A 25,105-nucleotide genomic window follows, 5' to 3' on the forward strand; every position below is an offset into this window, starting at 1 on the left:
AAGTGATCTAGCAAATTTGACCTTAAATTTATGCACAGCACACAAACTGCAATATAATCACTCTATTATCCATCAGACATTCTCACTATTTCTAGACTTTACCAAAAGAGTTGATATAAATATTTTTTCTATTTAAAAATACTGTTAGTGCCACTTTAATCTTTCTCCAGCAGTAAAATAAATCCTCTAATATCAGCAGTATAACTGTGCAGACATCTAAAGAAGAGTGAAATGATCACTAACACATTTTTGAAATGTAATAATTACATATAAATTGCTTTTTCACACATTATACAAGTGCAAGGTCTGATATTTCAGAAATGCCGTGATTGATAGCAAGGACTTTACACATCCTATTTCCTTTCCAATAATATGCCCTACCAGTGGTATACAGCTCCCACTTCAACACTGATGGATCACAGAATATTGGATCTTCATCCTGTCACTGGTACATTACAGAATATTGCCTGCCCTGGTCTTCAGGCCATATTGACTGAAGTTAGCATTTCTGGTAGAAGCAGAACGATTGAAACATTTCTTTAGGAAGATGTTCTTTCCCTGCTTTTCAAAAAAGGGCATTTTGAAACTAATCAGTAGATTAGAATGTTAAAAGAAATCCCACAAAAAATATATAGATAAAATGGAGTAGCAGGAACATGTATCATATGGAATTCAGTCTTAAAATCAAATCATCATCTCTGTGATATGCCAGACTCAAGAAAGTATGTGTTTAGACCTTAAAGTCAATGGAAAAAACTGAACTGCAAGTATAGAACTATTAACTATAGCAATATTTATTATATAGTGTAAAAAACGACATAGTGATTTATGCCTGATGTGGGCAGATATTCATATAATTTGTTTAGAAAAAAAGCAACAGATTGTGACAGTTCTAGTTTGAGAACAAAAAATTACATGAATTTAAACATAAGACTGCAAACAATGACTGTTTCTCAATACAAAGACAATTTTTAATTGAGAAGGAAGTAGATTGTTTTGGAAAGACACCATAAGTTTATTAAAGTACTTAAATAGTGCTAAAACAAAACAGTGGAAACATTGGTGGCGTTAAGAAATAGCTCAGGGTTGTTTTTTCCAAGGACTAAAAAATGGCTAAACTATATTCCATTCCAAACATATATTTCCAATTGTGTCCTACAAATGAGAATAAAACAAACATTAATATTTTCATTCTTATCCTCTGTCCAGCCACATCATATTGAATCACAGCAGTGTAGAGGAGTCCCTCCATCTCACTAAGGAACCTAAATGCAGTTACTTCCTAAGGACTATACAAACAACCAGCATTCAGGCACACAGGTTTGTATGAGAAACAAGGACGAAGAACCCACTCTCCCTTTTCAATCTCTTTTTTTTTCCTTTTTTTCAGTGAAAGAAAAGGAAACAAGGCTCCCACCCCTTTCTGAGAGAGCTCTGGTAATAATTCCACTATGGATAAAATGAGAACTCTTCCTAGTGAAATCATTTAGTCACAAAGACTAAGGGAAATAAGGGGTTATGTGATATCACAGATACTTGTCAAGAATGAATTACAGGGAAAAAAAAATTGCAAGGAGCAACAGAATGTGGATTTGAGCAAGAGTTCTTGGTTTTATCAATTAATTCAACAATACCAGACACTGGGGGGAAAATGTGTCTTTTCATTTGGCTTCTCAGATGCTGATCAATTCTTAATTATCTTTAACTGTATTGACCTACTCCCACTGTTTGTGCCATATGCACTAATGAATGACATTCTAAAGAGCACAAGAAAGCAAGGGATTCATTTATTATTCACTTCATATAAATATATACTGTTACCCCTCCTTTTTCCTATGAGGTTTGCCAAACTTTGGAACTGGCAAACTGTTTGTTTGAAGAGATACTGATAGGGAAGTAAGGAGTTTCTTTGATGCAGTCCTGTTTATTTACATCAAACTTTAAGAATATATAAAATCCTTTAGTTATGGTAGCTCTTTGGTACTTCCTCTCTTTTTTCCTTTCAGATTTCTGCTTTAACAATACAATAGCCAGAAAAACCTCAATAGCCTTTCATCTGCTTTTCTTTCATACTCAGAAATACTTACCCGCATTTGGGACTAAGCCTGCAGTTTTGTTCATTGAAGAGCCTTAACTGCTGTTTTTCCCCCACGGTGGTTGTGATTCTCTCTCTTGATGCAGAAAACAGTATCTGGCGGAGGAGGTGAAAGCATTGAGAGGTCTAAGCACAAAACATGAGAGGGAAAGTTCTGTTATGCAAGCAAATAGACGACGTCACTGTACATAAACAGAGAGAAAACACAGGAAGCAAAGAAAATATACTTGAAGAGATGAAACAGAAAACGGAGATTCATTAGAGCACTTATCCCTGTTCACAATGCATTTTCTCCCATGGTGCTCATTGCCGTGTGCCGTGGAAGATAATTCCTCTTTATACTGGAAAAATTTAGAAATGAAATTTTTTAAAAAGATAATTTTTTTCCAATGCTGAGAAAAAAGGGAAAGGATCATCTGAATTTGTACTTTGTTCAGCTGAAGATAGATATGCTTTTCTGTTTTCTGCTCTCATTTTCCTAAACTAACCTAATTTCTCTTGATCAGAGATTGAGTGATTCATTCTAGCTTCTGCCAAATATAATGGCAGCCAAAAATCTGTCAGAGCCTATCTTTTCCATGCTCTGCTATTCCTATGAGAGCAACTGGGACAGGTGCTTGGAGAAGGCTTTTCTGACTTTATGGAAGGGAAAGTTGAGGTCCTTAGGTCATGTTTTTTTCTGCAACTTAATGGTTTCATACCAAACAGGAATCTGGCTTCAGAATTGTGATAGATGAGTCCTCTGTCTGATTCGTTGATCTGGATGGAGGAAGATAAGTGAGAACTGGTCTAGCATTTCAAACTAAGGTCTGTCAAACAAAGAAGCCTTTTTTCTGTTGATGTAAATAAGAAAGAAGGTTACATGGAGTAACATCAAATACACAGACGACTCAACAGGGTACCTACAAGTGTTAACAGAATGAAAACAAATCATGTTTTCAGAAGCAAAAAAACAATCAAACAAAAAACCTGCCTGATCATTTGGAGTCTGCTTTGATATACGATGTGTGATTTGAGTGCTTGGGTGCTTAAACTATGTGCATACCCTTTCCTGGATTCTACTCTAAGAGTAAAGTAACTCTAGTTCTCCTGGGCAAATATAAATGCAATAATAGCTTTCAAAGACTGCCAGATAATAACGTGCCAGAAGACAAATCACAAACTGAACTGAAATAGCATTTGTAGTGTCTTGACAAAATCAAGAGTTGTTTCAAGTACTTTTCACAATCTAGGAGTTTAATCCTGAACTGTATATGTTTTCAGAATTTAGTGCTTTGAAAGGGATAAATTGCTCATCATCTATCATCTCATTCACAACTTTGGAATGTTCCAAGGATAAATGCAACTTTGTGTGTGGCAAGAAGAACAGTGATAGCACAGTTTACAGTTTCATCTCTGAAACAGAAATTCCATTTCCTACTGTGGATTTCCAATGTTTTAAGTATCTTTAAATATTCTGTACAATAGAATTAATCTCTTTGCAGGCATATGTCTGCTTATGTAAGTGTCACTGCATCAAGGTTGATATGCTTGCTTTACCGCATGGGAGAAAGAATGTGCTATTTTAATTTTCTCTTTATTGCTTTCATCTAAAAAACATTTTCCCCTTCTGGTCCATAGTTACATACATAACTAGGGTTAATGTAACCTGAAGAGAACATGAAGGCTGGGGGAAAGTGAGGATGTATCCACATGAAAACACAGTGGCAGAGGTTCTTGCACTTCACCATTAAATGCAGAGTGAGTGGTAGCTTGTATCAAATGCCTGCGCACAGATGGATGCAGTGCAGAACGTGATCAAGCAGAATTAGAAGTTCTTGTATATCTGCAGAGAAGTGATCTCACTGGGATACAGAAATGTGGTGGGATGGCTCATGTGATTCAAGCATTACGATGGCTTTCCACACAGATTTTTTTCATTCACCCACACTTTTCAGGAAAGTCTGACTGAAAACGCAAAGAGGAACAGTTGAGCTCCGTGTAAAAGAGTGGTTCAAATACACAGAGCTGTGCCCTGAAGAGAGCCATTAACAAGTCACCTGGAGAAGGATGGCATCCATGGGAAGGGCCCCACATGGAGCAGGTGCAAAGAGCGACCATGAAGGAGCATCAAAGATGAATCATTATGGACTGACTGCAGCCTCCCATTCTCCTATACAGCCTCAGGGGATGAAGTAGAAGAGGTGGGTGGGTGGAAGGTGGCTTTAGTTTGCTCTTGGTTCTCTCTTCTCTGGTCTGTTAGTAATAAACAATAAATTATATTAACCTCCCTATCCAAACTCTCTTTCACTCGTGGCAGTTAATTGGTGAGTGATCTCCCCATGCTTATATCATTCCTTGAGCCCTTTTTCACATTATATTCTCTTTTCTTTTGAGAGAGAGTGAGCAAATAGTGTGGTGGAGTCCAGCTGCCTGTCAGGATGAAACCACCTGGCACTTGAGGGGTTTTGAATCACTTTGATACATCTGGGTGAAAGCAACCCAGCAGGTTTCTGGACTGTTGGCAATTTTCTGGTACAGGGGATCAACAAACTGACTAGGTAAATGCCCTAACGGACCTTTTACTGACACTGAAGTAGGAACTGGTATGAAGGTCAAGGGCAGCCTTGGCTGCAGTGAACTGGATATCATAGCACTGAAATTCCTGAGAAAAATGAGCACAACAAACAGAAAACCCTAGGCCTGAGAAGATCAAACTTCAGTTTGGTCACGAATCTGCGTGGCACAGGAGACAGTTTCAAACAAAAAGGTAAAACTTGGGGAAGCAGCTATATACCTGTCAAAAAATACGGCAAAGGTATTGTACACGGAAGGAAGGGTTTTCTTAACTCTTAATTTTGAACTTCGGGAGATCATAAAATCAGAGACTTTTTCTATCTTCATTTCTCTCTCTTTGACCATCGGTTGGAATCCCAATCGAATGAGTAAAAAAATAATAATTTTATGTATTTAAATATTAACACTGACTTTACAAAAGTAGTCCTTTTCCTTACTTTTATTTACTGATTAATCATTTAATTTTTCTAGGAAACATTTGGGCCCTTTTCTAAGATACTTAAGGCAAATAATATATATTTTTAATTTGCTTTGATACAAGTACAAAATCAAATCTTTTGTAAATCAGAACTGATAGCAGAAAAAATAATTTTCTGCTACAGTGCAAATAAGTCAAATGTTGAATAAAACTTGTTTACACAACACTGTATATGCAACCTAACCACATCACATTACTACTCTAAAATATTTTATATCACTCTCAAGGTCTTTTAGACAAGAGTTCAAAGATAATTTTTTGCTTACTAGGGATATTTTTTTCCTATTTATGTGCCTTGAATATGTACAAAGTTAACTTTGAAAGAGGTGATGCACTCCCTCTGTGCTTTCCATATTGGGAGAAGTATTTTGGATATGTATGTTTTATCTTTATTTAAAAGGATTTCGCAAATAAATTGTCTCACACTTTTCTTCATGATCAAACGAGAAAAGACCTTGGCAAGCCAGGATCAAAAGAAATTTAAAAATAATCCCATAATAATTTGTTTTAGCAAAAACAAATATATGAAGAAGTCAAATAAGACTGAACAGACAGATGGCAAATAAAAGTCATAAATAAATAACAACAAATTTCTGACTGTGCATAAGATGTTTCATACAGTACAAAGAACCTACTGAGAAAATCAGCTGCAAATATTGCTTCTATTCTTTTTATGTAAAACAAAGCTTTCTGCTTATGACTGAACAGTTCTTCAGTAAAGATATGTTATTTCTTGGGCTTTGCATGGACATTTTTGCCTTGTTATAGCTAATATGCTGGATAGGAATGTCCTTGGATTCAAAAATTAAAAGGCTGAGATGCCAGCTTCCTTAGTGCAACATTTTTTATATGAGTGATGCTCCAAAAGTAACGCTTCCTATTTTATTATGTTGGTCTTCCACATCAGAGGCAGACGTTGGTGGTGTGATAGTAGGGGTTGAACCTTCCCACCAACATTATGTTAAATTTTGTTGCCGTGTGACAAATGGCAGCAGAAGGGCACTCTGGCAAGTTGGTGTCTGAAAAGGGGTGGAACTGAATTCCTCCACTGACATTCATCAACACTTACTGAACACTTATGGAGACCAAACACTGGATGTGAGCACAGTGAGGCAACAGGTGGTGCATTCTAGCAGTAGTGACAGCGACAGTGGGTCACCTCCGCTGGTGTAGATAGTTAGAAGTACAGCATGCAGGCTCTTGGTCATCACTCACAGAACTGAACAGCTAATGGGGGTGACTATCTTGAAAAATAGTGTTTAGTATCTGAGAATTTGCTCTGTCAAATAGTGCTCCTGTGCACTTTGTATCTGTTATAGTTTCCATAGAAATAAATAGCAGACGTTACTTTTGGAATGATCTATGTGAAAACAGAGAAATAAAAATATTGATAAGTATTTAAGTTCAGCAATTGATTCAATATTGTATGTTTCAAAGGCTGTGCCCTTGTCCTTAGAAAGTGTGATAGCACAGTCATATTAGAACATCAAGCCTGCAAAGATTTAGGGATACTTTGTTTAGTGACTAATAGTACTGATTACCATGGAATTATAAGGATATAAAAGCTTATTTTGCTCATTATGCATGCTCTAAGGGAATAACAATGCTGTAAACATTCAGTAAACTCATCACTGTAGTAGATCAATAATTAAGTCAATCAACTTGAGGTGACAAACTCATTGCCAGCTTCAACTTTCCATTTTAAATAATCTCTGATATACTCAAGACAATCACTATAACATTGTACAGAATTCAGTCAACATCAAATAGGGGAAGAGTGACTTTTGTAGCAGATGAATTTTAAAGCTTTGTGAGAAAAACCTCTGTGGATTCTTTTGAAAATCAAAAGAGAGAAGAAAGTTCTCCAAGCAAAAAAAATGAGCAATTTAATTAGGGTCCAGCTCTGAAACAGGAGCCGTTCAATTAGCTATAAAGAAAGCCTAGGGAAAGATACGTTTTATGGACAATCTCCTCTGTCAGTATAAAATTGGAGCCCTGGCTGCTGGAATAGTTATTAAGGCTTAAGGAGCAAAATCTTAAATCAATTACCATTTGGCCTTAAATAGAGAGAAAAAGGAAAACGAAATGGATTGAAGTACACAGTAAATAGTTACTAACAACTTCTAATCCTAAACTTCAAAATAATGAGTCAGGAATGCATTTCACTGGATGTCCAAAATGATTTACAGTTTCATCATTCTTCTCCAATATTAATATTATCGCTGATCCCCGAGGCTGATGTCAGACTTTTCAACAGATACTGTCCATACGTCTTCTGCAGTTTAAAGTCTAGGACAACAAGTAACATCAGAGAAGATAGAAGCTTAAGATCATATACACATATGCTACATGTGTGCCATATTATTTACCCGTATCTGACAATTTCTGGCATTTTTATAGATAAGACTGGTGTGACAACTTGTTATTTAGGAAGCTGAACATCTCCCATTACAGTGTTCTGCATTTAGCTGCGTATAATCTTGGGAAAAAAGAAAAAAAAAGAAGAAAAAAAAAAAGCACATTAGTTTCAATTGAAATTCTTTGTTATTCCATGGCGAAACTTCAGGTAAACCTTTCAGGCTGATTACACACCCCCCACCCCCACCCCACCATGAGGATAACTATACAGTAATTTATATTATAACTCAAATGAAAGGTACTATGAAGGCTATTTTTTCTTTAAAAATTTAGTACTCAAGTGGTTTCACTTAAGGCTTCCAAGACATGCCTTATCTAACTTCATGCAACTATATCTAAAAGTATCCAGGCTGAAAAACTCAGTGTTGCCATTTTACACATGCTCTGTAGAAACTTCTGAACTCAACAGCTTTGGCCTGGAGTTGATGCTTGCTTTGTTTGGTGACCCTGTTTCAGATGGTGCAGAGTAATGCTTCCTATGCAGCTACTAGTTTGGATGCCAGTGGACTGCAAGTAATTCAACAGCAAAATTATCTGTACATAGAGAGTGCTGTCCTCTGTGCCTGCTGAAAAACTGCAGACATTCAAAACAGGAAAGAAGCTGAGCCTAATTGGGTTGGCAAAGACATGGCAAGACAGAGAGAGAAAAGAGCCAGGGGACGCAAGCAAGTGCAAAGAAAGGATGAGATGGGATGAGAGCAAAACTAGCTGGCAAGGGTTTGGGGCTGTGATTGCGTATATGGAACGGGAAAGGACACGTGCAAAGCAATGGGACACATGCCAGGATGAGCTAGTGTGCTGAAGGGAGCTGCTGTAAGGCAAAGAAACTGGAGAAAAGATAGAGAATGACTGGACGGGAAGGGATGGGTAGAGATTATAGCCAATATCTGCAATGAGGGGAACTGTTGGATAATGCCCTGCTGTATCCTGCAAGGATGGAAAAGGGAGAGGAGAATTTCTGGACAAAGCCCATTTGTCCAAAACATTTGTCCTAAACAGTCTCCTAGTTATGCAGTAAATTACTTAATAAAGGATTGATAGATAACGCAGTCACATAGACAGGGAAGCAATTGCTGTTATTTACATGTTAATTTCAAAGCTCTTATCATAATCTCTCAGATTCTCAACTTGTAAGAAGATGCTGGAAAGGAACTCCTGTGACCTTAGCAGCATCTGAAAAATTCTGTATTTGTGTCTTCTGCTTTGAGTAAAATTATACAGAACTACACTTATCCTTCGGAAAATAACACACTTCTCAAGCACAGGTAGCAATACCGTAGCAATTTCTCATTTTCCTATTGTGTACTGGAGCTGTATTTATTTTTCCATATGATCAATACCAAATTTTACAGACCTCTGCACTAATGTGCAGTGACGAAATAATGCAATAATGTACAGTGTCAGAAGTAAAAGTGTCAATGCTGCTTCATATTACAAGACTAACAGGTAAACTGTTAGACACTTCAAAGTATTTTCAGCAACTTTAAATTTTATTTTTGATATGTAAACGTGTGGTAAAACACGACAAAGATAAGGCAGCTTTCAGTGCTATAAAGTTTACACAGACCAAATTATTTTCTGTCTTAGTTTCAGCTGGGATGGAATTGTTTTCTTCAGAGTGTATGGAATGATGCTATGTGTTGGTTCAAGGAAGAAAAAACAATGTTGATAACACACCAGTGTTTATAGTTGCTGCTATGCAGGACTGTACAGAGCCAGGGCTATTCTCCGTGAAGGGCCAAGAAACTGGGAGGAGATGGAACTAGGAAACCCAAAGGGATATTCCATACTATTTAAAATAACATTATGCAGAGGAGTTTTGAAGGGGGTAGGAGTTCATTACTCTCTCTTCTGCTGCTCAGGAGGCTAGCTAGGCATCATTCAAGGGGTGCTGAGCAATTGCATGTGCATCACTTGTTATATACTTTTATACATACGTATATATTTGTCATAATTATTATCTTTTTCCTTTTCTTTGTCTCAGTTTTATCTCAACCCATGAGTTCTAGTTATATGTTTTTTCTGATTCTCTGCCCCATTCCTCTGATAAGGTGCTTAGCTATCTGCTGGGTTAAAGCACAACATTTTCACATACATGTGAGTGAGAGGAATAAAAGGCAATATATCTCACAGGTCAAACACATTGCCATGAAATACCCATACAGACACAGTAACTTTTATATATTTGTTCAAAACGTTTCAGCTTTCTGACAAAACAGTTGAGAAACAAATTCTAAATTCCTCTTTAAGATTTCCTTTCTAAACTTCCAAAAGAATTTTCCATTTTCTAAGTAAGAAAAGGTTTTTTGAGCATCACCAATACATCACCAGTATCATGAAACACTGTCACTGTCTACTCCATTGCATCAGTGTGTTTAAATACAACTGCTTAGGCTCAGCATGCCCATTAATGTTGTTGTGCAATATCACACCTAGCAAAATCTGAGAAAGTGAGCACAACCCCGAGCACTGCAAGAGGTGACAACACATAATCATGTTTCATGTAATGTACGATCTTGAGCACATAGTAAATGATCAGAAAAGAGAAAAATCTATTCACTCATCTTAAAATAGTCTTGGATTTTAGGAGTTACTTGTACTTACAGAATTTTACATTGCAATTGTGATTGTAAAGCTAACGGTGTAGTACTGAATTCTCTGTTATGCTTAAAGACTTTTTTTAGCTTTGGTCTCCATTCAGATATTGTTCCTGTTGCAAGTTTGTTTTTTTTTTTCCAGTTTGTATCTGGCACTGCATTTTTAAAAACTCACATTGGTTAATTTTCTAAAACCTCTTAGAGTAAATTCTTACAAAATGTCTTCAATGAATTTTTAAAAGGCATGCTACTTAAGTTACGATACATATATGTGGGGATAATTACCATGCTAAGCATCCAATTTACGATATGAGATGGCTATAAAGTTTTGCAAAGCAATTGTTCTATCTTTGCTAAATTATAACCTTAATTGTAACTCACAAATGTTTCTAGGCATCTGTAGCAAATATTATGAACAGGATGGTTCAGAATGCACATTTTTTTCTTTCTTATGTAGTTTACCTGTCTTGCAGCTCTTACAAATTTCAAAGCAGATGAGCACCATCTAGTTGTTTCTACACCAAAGCTGCTGCCCTTTTATTTAACTGGATCTTTTGACAATATTCGTTTTGGGGATTATAAGTAAAGAGAAGATGTTAAAGACTGTATATTTGTATATTTTAAGGCACGAACCCCCTTTGTATTAATATCTCTTTCTATATGAATACAAGAAGATATTCAAGCAAGGAAGAACTCAGTCTATCAGAATTTGGTTCTATTGCTTGTGTGGCAAGCAGGATTTGATGGCTAGTCAGAGCCTCATGAATCTGTAGGTATGACCTCAGGAATTCCTTTTACTGTTCTTAGTGATGTGAGTGAGAGCTGCTGGCACATTCTGCCTCTGTCAGATTCCTCAGAAAAGAGGAAAGTAGCAGAGGAGTAAGATACAGATTGCTAATGTGGGATAAATCTCCATTATGGCTTGTGAAGATTTTTCTTGTTGTGGGTCAACACAATCAGGATTTTTAGAGTTGATGTTAGCAGCACTCTCTTACTGAATGCTGCATAGGTGCAGACTGCAGAGAAATGCGGAGTCAGGATCTTTGCTGTAATCAGCTCAACTGCAATCTAGTACTGCAGATTATCCATACAAAATTAAAAATAATAATTTTACCTCTGAATTCTACAGTTTGCTCCATCTTCCGTGACAAGCCCTGTGGTTACTCCAGCTCCTGCAATGAACAAGCCCTGCAGCTGCTCCAACCCTCACAGCAGCCCCTGTGGCTGCTCCAACTCCTGTGATGAGTCCTGCAGTTGCTCTGACCTTTTTGACAGACACTGCAATTACTCTAGCCCTTCTGATGGGCCCTGCAGGTGCCGTGATCCTCATAACAACTCGTGTGGTCACTCCAATCCCTGTTACAAGCCCCACACTGGGCACCAAAATGACTGTTGTAGTTTAACCCAACAGATGGCTTAGCACCACACAGTCATTCACTCATTCCTCAACTGCCAAGTGGGGTGAGGGAGAGAATTGAAAAAACGAAAAACAAACAACAAAGTAGAGTTTATGGGTTGAGATAAAACTATTTACTCAGATAAAGAAAAGGAAAGGGATAATAATTATGACAAATTTATACATATAAATGTATATAACAAGTGATGCACATGCAATTCCTCACCATCCCTTTACCGATGCCTAGCTAGCCTTCTGAGCAGCAGAAGAGAGAGTAACGAACTCCTACCCCCCTTCAAAACTCCTCTGCGTAATGGTATTCCATATCATATGTTATATCCCTTTGGGCAGTTTAAGTCAGCTGTCCTAATTCCATCCCCTCCCAGTTTCCTGGCCTGGCTCTGTACAGTCCTGCATAGCAGCAACTATAAACACTGGTGTGTAATCAACATTGTTTTTTCCTCTAGAACCAAAGCATAGCATCATTCCATACACTCTGAAGAAAACAATTCCATCTCAGCTGAAACTAAGACAGAACTATATAGCTCTGCCTATAAAAGAATCTGGCAGGAGAACAAAGAAGGTCATTGCATCATTTTTACAGTTTCCCAAGTGAAAATTATCTTCATTCTGAAAGACTTCCTAAGGCTGCATATCAGAAGGCACCTGGAGACCTACATTATATACTGGACATTAATTTAAGAAATTCAAAAAGGCTGTAACACACAGAATAAAAACTATCTCTTTGCAGGCATATTTCTTTGCCCTTGGCTGCTAAAATAAAATAAAATAAAATAAAATAAAATAAAATAAAATAAAATAATCCAAGTTTCAAATTAAACAGGCTCGATCATTGGACTGGAATGAATAAAATCAGCTATGCATTGACTTTTTCTCAGAGACAACAGAATGCAAGAAAACCAATGTGGAGAAATATTCATAAACCTATGGACTTAATGATGAAGTTGCGATGGGAAAACAAGGAAAAGCACAAAGCCCATCACTGTATGTTTTCTTATTAAAGTAGAGCCTGTAAGTATTATTGGTTGAATTAAGCTTGAGACACAATGCTCCAAGCCATTCAAGCTAGAAGCTTGCCTTAACCAGTTACATATCTCATTTCATGAAAGTTGGTACCCCAGGAAACAGACAGATGCTACAAATTCAATTCTTTGAAAGACTTGCTAGGAGCAGATTTTCATGACTCCTAATGAGGTCATGGTTTAATATAAATTGAGCTGAAGCTTTATAGCATTGGAAAAGAACATTTGAAGTTAAAATCACCAAAATGTATTTTCATGAACCAATGCTATCAGTAGGAATGTTCTTCTTCAGGTTTGTTTCTCTAGGAACCACTGAATTAGAGAGATTTCATTTAAAACCGTGGATGTCATTTTCTATCAGGAACTTAGAACTCTGCTGAACTTTCATAATCTGCATCCTGGAAATTATACTGTCCAGCCAGACAAATAAAAATACAAATAAACAAACTCAGCAATAATAAACAAAAATACGAAAGACAGGGTAATTCCATCTTTAGTAAATACACTCAATACATTTTACAGAACTTTATTAAGACCACTGTGCCAACACTCACCGTACTTCTTAAATCAAAGCCTGGTAAGGCTGAATTAGTTAAAAAGAGGGGAAAAATGAAGAGAGGAAATAATTCCATATGGACATCAGTCAGCAACCCCACTGGAAGTAGAACAGTGTGTCAGAATATCAAAACAAAGTCACTGGCAAGTCTCCAGGACAACAGCTGTACCACACGTAGCAAAGTCATACATCACAACAAACAGTCTCTGTAGGAACACAGACTATCTAAATAAAACCCCAAATGTTCCCGACTCTTTGCTTCTTGGGAAAATCTATAATGTCAGCCAACACTCCACTGGGTTGTTTTTCAGCCCAACCGTGGTGTCCCATATCTCTGTGTGCTTTCTGCATCCACACAAGTCCTCCAAGAATCTTTCTGAAATCCCAAGCAACAGGATACTCTTGTGCAAGCCCACAAATCTTAGCAAGCTGCAGATAGGCTTTCCTATTGCTTTGTCAATGCGTTTGTCTGTACTACACAAATTAGTTGTTTATCTTCACTGTCACTGATCTTGTTGCTTTTTCCATCCACTCTGACCACATTGTGTTATAAAGCTAAAAAAAAGGTCACAGGACTGGGGAAAGTCAAGGAGTATGAGCCCTGCCAGTGCTTTAGCTACAGAGAAGAGAAATCCAGCATGGAAGTATGCCTATTTAATCTAATTTAATCTATTTAATTTAAGAGAATACAGTGTAGATGTCTCAAGAATTCAGAAACACCACAGATACATGAAAAAAAAGTAAAAATTAGTCCACTGGGGGCAGCAAGTTTACACTGTAGCAGCTGGATTTTATTTATTTTGGGGAAGGAGAGCTGTCAGTCCGGAAGAACCATCAGGGAACAAGTAAAAGCCTAGTGTTAAGCTGTCTGTAGGGCTTCAGTTCTCTACCTGAGCTATGGGTAAACATACCACAGGTGCCTCACTTTCTGTTCAGATGACATGGACTGCTGCAAGCTGCTGTTTATTCTTGAGCCTGGAGAAGGAATGCCATAGAGCTGACATCTTTCCCACACCTTCTTCTTCCAGTGCTTCATTGAGCTGCTGGCTGAGGACCAAGGGGTAGGAATCTGCAAAGGAACTGAAGTTGCTGCAGCTGCTGTTCCTTGTTCAAAAAGAAGTTCCTGGGCTTTTTTGTTTATTTTCAAGAAGGAAAAGGCAGGACAACAGCAAGGTCAAAGAGTGGTAAAGGAGGTGTTATGACAGTGTGTATAAGGAAAGTGCATTCAGCATTATGCCAAAGGAGGACAGACAGACCTAATCTATTGGGAAGTAACACTAATTTTTAATTATTTTTTCAGTGGTATTCAAAATTCTTAGTTAGCTCAGCTTACTGCTACAGTATTTGTTTAAATAAAGATTTGGTTTAGACACTACGTAGCCACTACAGTGAGCAGAGACATGTCTCTCAGGTGATGTAGAGAAGCGAAGGTGCTGACAGGCAGAAAGCAGCAAGGACATTATGGATGGTGCCATGCAATGGCAACACATGAAATTTTACACTTCGCATTTCTGCTACTGAGGAAAGGGCTTTCTTCTTTCCTTGTGTGCTTAAAAGAGAAGTCACACATTCACTAATTAGTGCTTTTGCTTCGTAAGTGCAGTTGGCCCATTTAGTAAGTATATTACACAGCTGATCATTCCCTCTATAATTGTGAGATCTTTTTTTTTCCCCGTGAAGATTTTTTTCTAATGTTTCTGAACAAGCATGGCAGAGAACAGTCACTGCCAAAGTCTTGTCCCTTACTAACAATCTTACCTCGATCTCAGCCACATTTCTTCTCTGCTACTCTCCCATTTTTGTGAACCCCTCTTGCTCTCTCTGCGTCCTCTTTCTGTATTGTGAAAACTGTTCATGGGAGAGGAAAGCTCTCTCTCCTTGAAGAATATGTACTACTCCATCCTGTTTACTTCACATTCAGACTGACCTCCTGGTCAAAACAGAAGAGCTGCACCATTTTATCACAGTAAATTACAGCCTCTTGAAACAATGAAACTTGATATGAAATATTCCTGCTAAGCATAACAGGACATAAGGGCACCCAGAGAAAAAGTAATGAACGAACATTAGCTAATTAATTCTTGTAACATTCCTAAGGAAGTGGGAATGATTAAATCAGACTGATAAAGCAGATGTATCTCATAACACATTGAAAATACATTATTACATGCTTCTCACATTAAAAAGTAGAAGTGTTTACATTAACTCCCTTCAGCAGCACCTTGCTGGTACCTGTTCACATTTAGCAGTGAAGCAGTGAAATCTTCGGTCATTATCTATGAATCACTTTGGTTACCCCTGAATTTAGCAAATAAGGTTTTTATCTCTGTTGGTCAGATAGCCCACTTTCAGAGTAGAACTGCAACACTCCTAAACTATTGCAAAAATTGCTAGCTGTGTTTCCTTCTTAGTTTCTAGGAGACTTCTGAAGCTCAGTTAAGACTGCAAAGTTATATAAGAATAGTTTTTAAAAATGAAGAAACTGCTTTCCCTGAAGCATTTCAGACTGATGATTCTTCTGGTTTTCTCTCTGTAACCAGAAGCATTGTTCAGCTTTGATTCATGTAAAGACCAACTTATGGTGTGCCTCTTCCTTGTGATGTGGTGGATATAACTTAATTTTCTAAAACTCAATATGCTTGTTTTAGTACCAAATTTTTTTTCTTTATTATTGCTTCTTTTTTCCTTCCAGATTATGTATGTTTCTTATCTTCAACAATCAAGCATAACTTTCACTTTAATATATGTCATACTCTGGCTTCATAGTACAGATGAAATGCTTCTGATGTAATGATCACAGACAGGTCTGGGATAAGGACATGATTTTTCTTTTTCTCTCTGAAGCCAGATATGAATAAAGCCCTGATTTTTTTACTTCTTTTTTCCTTACAATCTGGAAAAACACTGATCATCACTAAATAATGCAAAGACCAGAGGCCTTGTTTAACACTGCTATCAAAAAATGAGACTGTAGATGGTAATATGCTGTCTTTGTCAGTGAAGCACAGTTAAGATTCTTCTCATTTGCAAGATCTCCTTCTGACCCTTCCACCTTGCTCTAGATCATTAAGATAACACTCAAAAATAAGTCTTGGAGAAGACAGTGCCTTTAACCTGAATACAGACAACAGTGTATCATTAATGTCTAACAACTTACTGCCAGTAAGCAATGGCTCCAAACAACAGTGGAATTCACATGGGTGAATGGAAGATGTAATTTCTTAAGCCTTTTTCACCTTCAAAGATATTTTACCATGGATGTACTTCCCCGAAATTGTACACCCAAATATTTCAGGTCTTTGCATTTGAAACAAGAGGAACCAAATGCTACCCTTGCTGTTGTCATGAAGTTCAAAAATGCCCCTGATATTTATCATACTTAGAACTACAATGAAGAGTAGAGTTTTTGAACTTCTGGAAATAATACATCGTCCTACTATTATTTTCCCTGTGCTTCTGAAAAGACATGTTGGATCTAAAGTCCTTCCCTTGCTGGGGCTTTCTTTATTGTTACCCTCACCAAAAAGACATAGATCTCACTCATCCCATTGTTTCTCCTGAGCTTTGCTGCTTCTAGAATTCCTCTCTGTAAAAACACTTTATCTTTTCCTCAGCCTCAAGAGACATTCAAATCCTTTATATAACCCAATACATTGTCAATAAGAACTTTTTGTTCCAACAGGAAGGCAAAGAAGATGAATTCTACACCTTTGAGTATCTTTCTAGAGCATGAATCCTTTTACAACCCCATTTGAGGCTTTATATACTACTTTTTATGCAAGTATAGTAAGTATACCAATGTATGCAGTTGCTTTTTGTCTCATACAATTTTTCTGCTGTCTGCAGGTCCTACATGAGAATGAGAATAAACTATTTATCTGCTCCAACATTCTGCCTTTCTTCAAAATGTCATGTTCAGCACTGATTTTTCCAAACCAATTAACAGCTTTAGTCGCTCAATCCCAATGTCTCAAAATATCTTGTTTCAGAAGTAAATGGACAATGTTTTCTAACACCATCTGCAACTTAGAAAGATAAAAGAAGATAACAAAGAGCATGAACAAACAATGAATTTGTCATTCCATGGCAACATCGTTTGTACATACTTTGCCTCTTGTAAACAACTTTATCTCTCAAGTCAGTGAGAAAGGATAATCAATCATTCATTTGCTTCTAGGTAAGAGCATTTACTTTTTGGCAATCACTAGACAAGCTGTTGTGCTGTAAATTAACACTATACTTCCATACTGACTTCTCTAAAGGCCTGTATCTTAACTGCAAAATGTTCAGTACAATTACCAAAACATAGGTGCCCAAAATTATTTTTAAAAGTTCAATCACAAGTCTGGAATCTGCTCTTCATGCCTAAGCTTTTAATGTGAGACAAGATGTCTTCAATATCTGTGTTTCAGACCTCAATTTTTAACTTACCAAAACCAAGGTGAAAACTTTATCTGGATGAAAACAAAACAAAACAAAACAAAATTCAGAAATGTTATTTAGCATTTCGTGCTGGGCTGCACAAAAGAAAAACTAACTATTCCAGCTGACATTTCTTTACATATGGTAATGTAACATATATGAATTAACATGACAGAGCAAGAACAAAATAATCTTCTCAGTGTTTAGCTTTGTGTTATACAATATATCAGAACCACATTATGTAAAAGAATACAGGAAATGAAGTTGCTAGATAGTCAAAAAAATGTCAGTCTTGGACTTCATCCAAAATACTCTTTGCTGTAAACCCTTGGTTACCTTATAAAAGCCAAACAACAGTCTGGCTATCAGTGGCTTTCAATACTTTCCAATCCATGGATTTCTAAAGTTTTCCAGTAGATATATATATTGTTTTAAATTTTCACATCCATGGATTACTGTGTAAATAATACTGTTCCTATTGCAAATCCCTGAGAAATTATGTATGTACTTACAGCTCAACAGAGTAAAAACACTGTCATAATAAATAAATTCGTGTAAGCATTCTGCAAGCATTGCATCTGATCACTCTTAACGGGTGAGCACTCTTCTATCTTGCTTCATATGTTCTGAATAGACTGACAAATTTGCTTATTTTTGTGATAGGTTTTGTTGTATTATGATGATCTAAATATATTCTCTCTGTGCCTTAACTGCGAGAGGAATTTGAATCCAACTTCAAAAAGCTGAAAAGCAAATAAATTAATCTTTATCACTCCCAAGTCTCCCATCTACCATTTCCTTCTTCCTTATAATCCATTTCTGAATTTCTTTCATTTAATATTAGATGGGTTATATTCATTTCTGGCTTCACTAGAATTACATAAGGATTACTTTGACCTTTGATGACTAAAGACATGTGATGAGCAATGGAAACAATCGAGACGGTAAATGGTAGTTCATCTAATATTTGTCATATGTTCTGGAACAGTAGCTGCTAGCCTATAATCTGCTTGCATATGTAACTGTACTGTGAGTTACACTTAGTTCTGTTGTGCTTCTTCCATCTACTTACTTTGATAACAAGTAAAAATAACTGAACATAGCTAGAGGCATGCAAAAACATTTTGCAGCTCTTATTCTAAACAGTGTTCAGATGTAGTTGAATAGGAGGGTGAAATGAACAAGCAGAACGAAAAAGAAAAAAAAATAAATGTTTTCAGACTAACCATTTTATTAAATGCACAAAGAGGCAATAGGTAATGGGAACTCCAGTTGACTCTATTTATACTGATCATAAATACTACACTAAAAACTAAGTGCTTCATAATGTTCCGGAAAACAGCAGTCTCTGTTCAGTTCTTCTCTAAAAGACCAGGTTGTTAGGAGTGAAGGGTAGAAAATAGTTTTCATTCCATCTTTAAAACATCATCCTGGTCTACAGCATAAGGTGAAAGATGTCATGGAATGTTATGGGGGTGCAGTTCCACACTGTCTTAAACTGGTCTTTGTCTGATGTCTTTCAGTCCCTTCTCAATCATGTCACCCTGTACCTCAGCTCACATGGGCACTGTTGCTGAGAAGTCATGTGATGATCTCCTTCAGGGAGGTGATCTAGCTGAAAATTCATAGATTTAAAGAATAAGTTTTCTTGGAAGGGATTTGTGAGTTTGTTTAGTCAGAAATAACACTGACAGGAAAACATTTTTCTTCGGTTCCTGGAAACCTCTGAGAACTGTTATTCCATAACACTCCAGGGCAACCTGGTGCCCAGCTCCCTCAGCTTTTCCTCACAGGACAAGTTTTCCAGCCATCTTGATGGCTTTTCACTGAACCTGCTTCAGTTTATGTTTTTCTTGTACAGTGAGACCGCAAACCAGATTGCATTATTGCCAGAGATTGTTCCTGCCCAGGTTTAGGACTTTGGATATATTCCTGTTGAATTTAACAAGGGTCCCACTGGCCCATTCAGGTCTCTCAAATGACAGTCTTATCCTCCCCAACTGGGGTCATTCTAAGATTTAATGGATTCCTTTCCTACAACATTAAGACTCTCACAAATTTGAACTTAAGAAACATAGGAGTATGTGTTCTGTGTCAGAGTTTACTCACTCCGTGTCCTTTCTCAGGTAGACTCTCAACCTATCTATGGCTTCAGGATTTCTAAACTAATCCTACTTGTGATATATTTAGTAGGCCCCATATGCCTTCCTTCCAGCTTCCATTTGAATTCTGTGTCCACTTTTGGAACTCAAAGCATCTGTCTGCAAGATCTTCATTCAAAGTTCCTCTTCTGCAGGAAAAAAAAAAAAAGAAAAAAAAAATAGCACTTTCTGCTGTTTGTTCTGCATCTGCCTTCCACTACTTTCTTTTGATGCCACTGCTTCTTTACTGGGAAGAGAGAGCCACTCTTTTCAGTTGTACTCTCCAGGCAACTCATCATTCTGTAGGCACAAATTGTATCTTCTCTCGCTTGGCTGTTTTCCAGTCCATTTCCAGGCCCATTTAATCATATGGAATCTATTCCATACTTTTAAGTATGCCAGTCACACTTTTCTGAACTTGAACTTAAACCTTATTTAACTTGGGAAACAAGATCTGCTGACAGGATGTGGGCAAACTATACTTACACAAATAATAGTGTTCCTAGTCTGTTTCTGAAGAAACAGTAACTGTCTATGTCTTTTTATGTCTACTTCATCCACAAGACATGCCTGAAGCTCTACACTCCAGAAGTAAAACACTTTAGATGCCTTCAAATGAGCTTCGATCATTCATGTCAGGAAGATATAAGAAATGTACACCTCCTACTATACTCTTTATGTACTTCTTCAGGAGCTGAGTCAGCTTCTTTCCTGCTTCAATTCACAGCCTGAACTCCAACCTTACCCTACCATCACTTTTCCTGAGACTCACATAAACTGTGGAGCTCACAGCAGGAGGCGGAAATTTTTTTAATTGCTCTCACATGTATCACCAAGATGAGCCTGAACATACCCAAAAGGACAGTATTTTTAAATAGTATCTTTGGTACTGATTTACCAAATAAGAATAGAATCATTAAGTATTTTGGATACACTTCCTTAATGCTATCTTCCATAGTGTACATCTGCATCTCCACAAAAACTGGATGAAAAGCATGGGGTCTTTGGTCAGTAGTCCAGTACTTCATTGCTTGAGAATATCATAAACCTTCAACAGAGAATTTTATACTGAGGTCAGATAAACTAGCTTTTCCACCCCTTTACAGCTGCTATCATAGCCTGAACCACAGGCAGTAAAAGCTGTCTGGAGGGCAGATACATAAGCTTTCCACAACAGCATGAACAACAGAGACATCTGCTTATTAGCATGTTGTCAAGTCATGCTCTCAGTTATATGATGGACTGTTATTTTTCAGCATGGTGCTGTGTTTTTCTTCTGTGATAGGCCTTTAGGATCACAGTATGTCAAAGACATTGTCTCACTGGGTGAGTTAAAATTTACAAGGGTATGTCTCTATCCTATTATCAGCATTTTGCAGACTCAAACTAAAGCTAGTGCTGTGTCAGCAGGTTTGTTATGGATCTAAAAGGGGCGATTTCTTAAATTACAGGATAGAAAGAGAAAATAAAATTAGTGTCTCTGCCTCAGCTGAAAGAAAAAATAATAACTGTTTTCTCTTTCCTTGAAAAAGTTCTCACACTAAACACGTCATTTTCTTGATCATGAACATCAGCATTAGAAAATGAACAGACATCTCAATGATGAGAATATTTAACAATTTTGTGAGACTACATAATCCATAATATTAGCCTTCCTTTATGACAAGAAATAAATGTCCCTCATAATTTTGTCCACATACAGTCAAAGACAAATAAGAACTACCAGTAAAGGTTTTTGCCAATGATAAATGCTCATCTATCTGACAAGCTCATGCAACATTCTTTTTCTAATATTGTTCACAAAGTTACTTTGGCTATTAAAATTTTTGTTTGTTTGTTTGTTTGAATGCTTTACCACTACGTACTAGCACTCTACAAAACATATACTAAAATAAACAGAGAAAATATGAGACAAGAAATTCCCCTTCCGTTTAGACTGAACTACTACATAAAACAGAAAAGCTCTCATTATTCTGTGGAATAGAATTATAAAGCCAGTGTTGGCAATCTCAGGAAGCACTCTGCTTGTGGAGAAGCAATGAGACTAGAATTCTTCTGAGACTATTGAGGCATGACTCCTCTATCTTATCTACAACTGTTCTGCACAAACTATTGCCAGCATGAGTGTCAGATAACAGTTCAGTTTGAAAAATGTCAGAGTATTCTTTCACCTGTATAGCCCCAATTTTGAGCGATATTAGCACCATTCCGGTTAGTTTCCTGGCCTGTAATTCCACTGTGCACCATCAAAATTCAGTTCTAACCAGTCAGAGGTGGCTACTCCTGTACTAAAAGATATCTTTCTGCTGCAAACTCGTCAAGAATGATTTTCCAAACTTTTATCTCAACTAAGACAAGAGAAAGGAAAAAGTATTTGGGGGGCAATAAATGGCCCCCAATGGAAGAGAGAAACAAAAATTGTCAAACTTAGGATTCCTGTGATCACACAACCATAATATCTGGTTTTGCTAAGGAATTTTTTTTCTGGACAAAGGTAATAGAGATTGAATCTGCACTGCTGAAATATGTAGTATTATGTAGAGTTTGATATGTGGTACATTATTACCTCACATGAAAAAGAAATGGAGTTGTTCAAGAAGTTAAGCTGGAAAAGTGTGTGGGGTAAAATAGTTCATACCAGAGGGAGAGCCAAAGACAATATTCTAAAGGAGATCCTGAATGATCCAGTCTTAATTCCACTAAAGTTTTAGATCCAGCTATGATTCGGTCTACTAACATTGTTACTTTCATTATGAGCTTGGAACTAAAGTGTGTGTTAATGAAATTTTCAGATGGTTTAAACAGAGGCTTTATTAAAAGAGATGCAGACTGGAATATAGAAACAATTGGATGAGCTCGCATATTGGAGTGCAATGAAATTACAAACTAATAAACAAGCAGCTGCAATGACAGAGCTCATTAGCTGGAAATATTAGTCTATCGGAGTACAATTAAGTGGCCATGAGACAACATACATAAGATTCTAGTATAGATTACGTAAAGTTCTAGAAGTTCAGTACTAACATAACAGTACACAGCAACTGACACACTACAGTTTTGTATGCTATTTAAGAAAGCCACATTCAAACAGCAAAAAGAACTCACAAGAACAGTTAGCTTTACTGATAAACTGAGAAGCCCACACTGACAGAAGAGATCATAATGGTTTAAATGGACAAGCGTAACTGCTTTCTAGAGCTTTGTCCATGAAGGCAGGGTGCACATTTTGCAGCCCCTCTAACCATTCATTCATATCTCTGCACCTATAATAGCCAAGAAGCATTGTAGCGAAGACCTCTTCAAGTACATTCTGGTTTAAAAACACCCAGGTGCTGTATATGCAGATGTCTCACCAAGATTTGCTACTATGGGGTATTGCTACACACCCCAGCCTTTTCAGTTTATCTGAGATTCATGGTTGACACTTGGAAACTTAAGAATGGACAAAAATAAAAAAGGATCAAAATGTTGTTTGTCGTAGTTGAAAATCAGCCCACAAAACAAACCAGTCAACCAAAGTACACCTACTGATAATAAGCAAATCTAAACTATACTTAATACGTACAAACTGTCTTAATTGGTCTTGATATTTTTCATATGATTCAATGTGAGTCTTAAGAAGTAGCCCACCATATGAACCGTGTTTCAGAGGAATGAGTCTTGTCCTTGTGTTACAGCCTTACAGTATCCCTTCTTAAAGATCCCTTCCAATTTTAATCAATCAAGGAGAGGGAATATTCAGAATTATCAAATAAGTACTTGAGAATACTGCTCCTCTTCATTAAATTTAGTATAACTGCTCCATTGTTGCTTTGTTTTTCCTAACATCCCAGCTTCGTTACATGCTTTCAAAGTCCATTAAAAACAGACAGATGTTTCCTTATCTACCCATAGTTTAGGAACGGTTCTGAAGGAAGTACTAGTGTAGCACCTTTATTTTGCATCTCTATTGCCACAGAGCACATCCAGTCTAGCCTCGAATGCCTCCAGGAATGAGGCATCCACAACCTCCTTGGGCAGCCAGTGTGTCACCTCCCTCTGTTTGTAACACCTCTCCTCACGCTTCCGCCCGCAGCCACCTTCTCATCGCCCCTCCCGCCACAACCCTCGCTCCAGCCGTAGGCGGTGACCCGGCGGCACCGCGCAGGCGCGGCAGAGCCCGGCAGCACCGCGCAGGCGCCGCGGAGCCGCGCGGAGGAAGTTTGAACGGTGGCGGGTACCGGAGCCGCTGATGGAGTCCGTGCTGAAAGGTAGCGGCCGGGCTCTGCGGGGGCAGCCTCCGGGGCTGCAGCGGGCGCCTCCACGCGGCCTTCCCTTCGGGGCTGTCGGCCCTGGGGCTGCGGTGAGGGCCCGGATGGCGGCGGTCTTCTCGTTCCTGCGCGGCCTCCTCTGGCGTGGCTCGCCCCGCAGTCGCAGGAAGAAAAGGGACGGGGCGGGTAGTGCCGTGCTGCCTCGCGGCCGCTCCGAGGTCCGTGTGCCCGGGCGGGCGGCTCTCGGTGCCGGCGGCCGTCTCTTCCTGCCCTGCTGCTGCCGCCCCGTCCTCGTGACGCCTTGGGCTCTGGCTCGGCGAGCCTTGCGTCTTGCGAAATTTCTCCCTCATTGGGTGACCCTGTTGGTTGTCGCTTTCCCACTACAGATGCCACCTTTCAGGCCTGTTAACCTACCTCTTTCAAAGCCCTTCTAGCTCAAAAAAGTTCTGGACTTTCTGGCTTTCCCTTATATCTGCAATGCAAAAGCTACAAAGTGTTTTCTTCGTTGTTTCCTAAATGGGGCAGTTACTGTAAAGCATCCCTTTGGTCCTACGGCCAGTTCGTGCTGCTTTCAAGAGAACTCTCTGAGTTCCCAGCATGGCATTCACTGGTAGGTGCAGACTGCAGCTGTGAAGGTTTTAAAGCATTTGATGAAGAAGAAGGAGAAGAAAACCTTGGTTGTTTTGGATGTGGGCACAATATTTTTCACAAAAGAACAGCCAGCAAAAAGCTGTCCTGGTCAAGTGCTAAAATGAACTTGGCTGAAATGAGGGAATTGGTTAGGCTTATGGTCCCATCAGCATCTGAAGTTAGAGTACTGATAGTCATTTATTTCCATCTGATTTGGCTAAGGAAGTGTCCTAGGTTTCCTATTTCTTTTATAGATTTAAAACTTAAGCACTAGGATAGGCTCCCCAGGGAGGTGGTTGAGTCACCATCCCTGGATGCGTTTAAAAACCATTTGGATGTGGTGCTCAGGGACATGATTTAGCAGAGGGTTGTTAGAGTTAGAGTAGTATGGTTAGGTGGTGGTTGTACCCGATGATCTTTAAGGTCTTTGCCAACCTGAGTGATTCTATGATTCTAATTTGTAGCAGTTAAAAAAATATTAATCTTTATGAAAGTACTGCAGTTAGAATGTGATTGTCTTTTA

General features: G+C 38.1%; 1 protein-coding gene and 1 long non-coding RNA gene across 6 annotated transcripts in view; one reads left to right on the forward strand and one right to left on the reverse strand.

Moving 5' to 3' along the window:
- Positions 1 to 987: 987 nt before the first annotated feature.
- LOC125689603 (uncharacterized) lies at positions 988 to 4,124 on the reverse strand. Its single transcript, XR_007375347.1, has 3 exons — positions 2,323 to 4,124; positions 2,088 to 2,221; positions 988 to 1,155 (listed from the first exon to the last, which is right to left on the reverse strand). It is a non-coding gene; the product is annotated as an uncharacterized LOC125689603 (long non-coding RNA).
- Positions 4,125 to 23,796: 19,672 nt separating this feature from the next.
- MCPH1 (microcephalin 1) overlaps positions 23,797 to 25,105 on the forward strand; it is a 122,785-nt gene continuing 121,476 nt past the window's right edge. For 3 of the 5 annotated variants that reach the window (XM_048936971.1, XM_048936973.1, XM_048936972.1), the window contains exon 1: positions 23,807 to 23,952. In XM_048936971.1, the coding sequence (XP_048792928.1) occupies positions 23,934 to 23,952 (19 nt within the window). In that variant the 5' untranslated portion in view covers positions 23,807 to 23,933. Of the gene's footprint in view, positions 23,953 to 25,105 lie in introns of all 5 variants that reach the window. The other 2 variants (XM_048936968.1, XM_048936967.1) reach the window with 2 other exon arrangements.

This window comes from Lagopus muta, chromosome 2, assembly GCF_023343835.1.
Source record: "Lagopus muta isolate bLagMut1 chromosome 2, bLagMut1 primary, whole genome shotgun sequence".
Classification (NCBI taxonomy): domain Eukaryota; kingdom Metazoa; phylum Chordata; class Aves; order Galliformes; family Phasianidae; genus Lagopus; species Lagopus muta.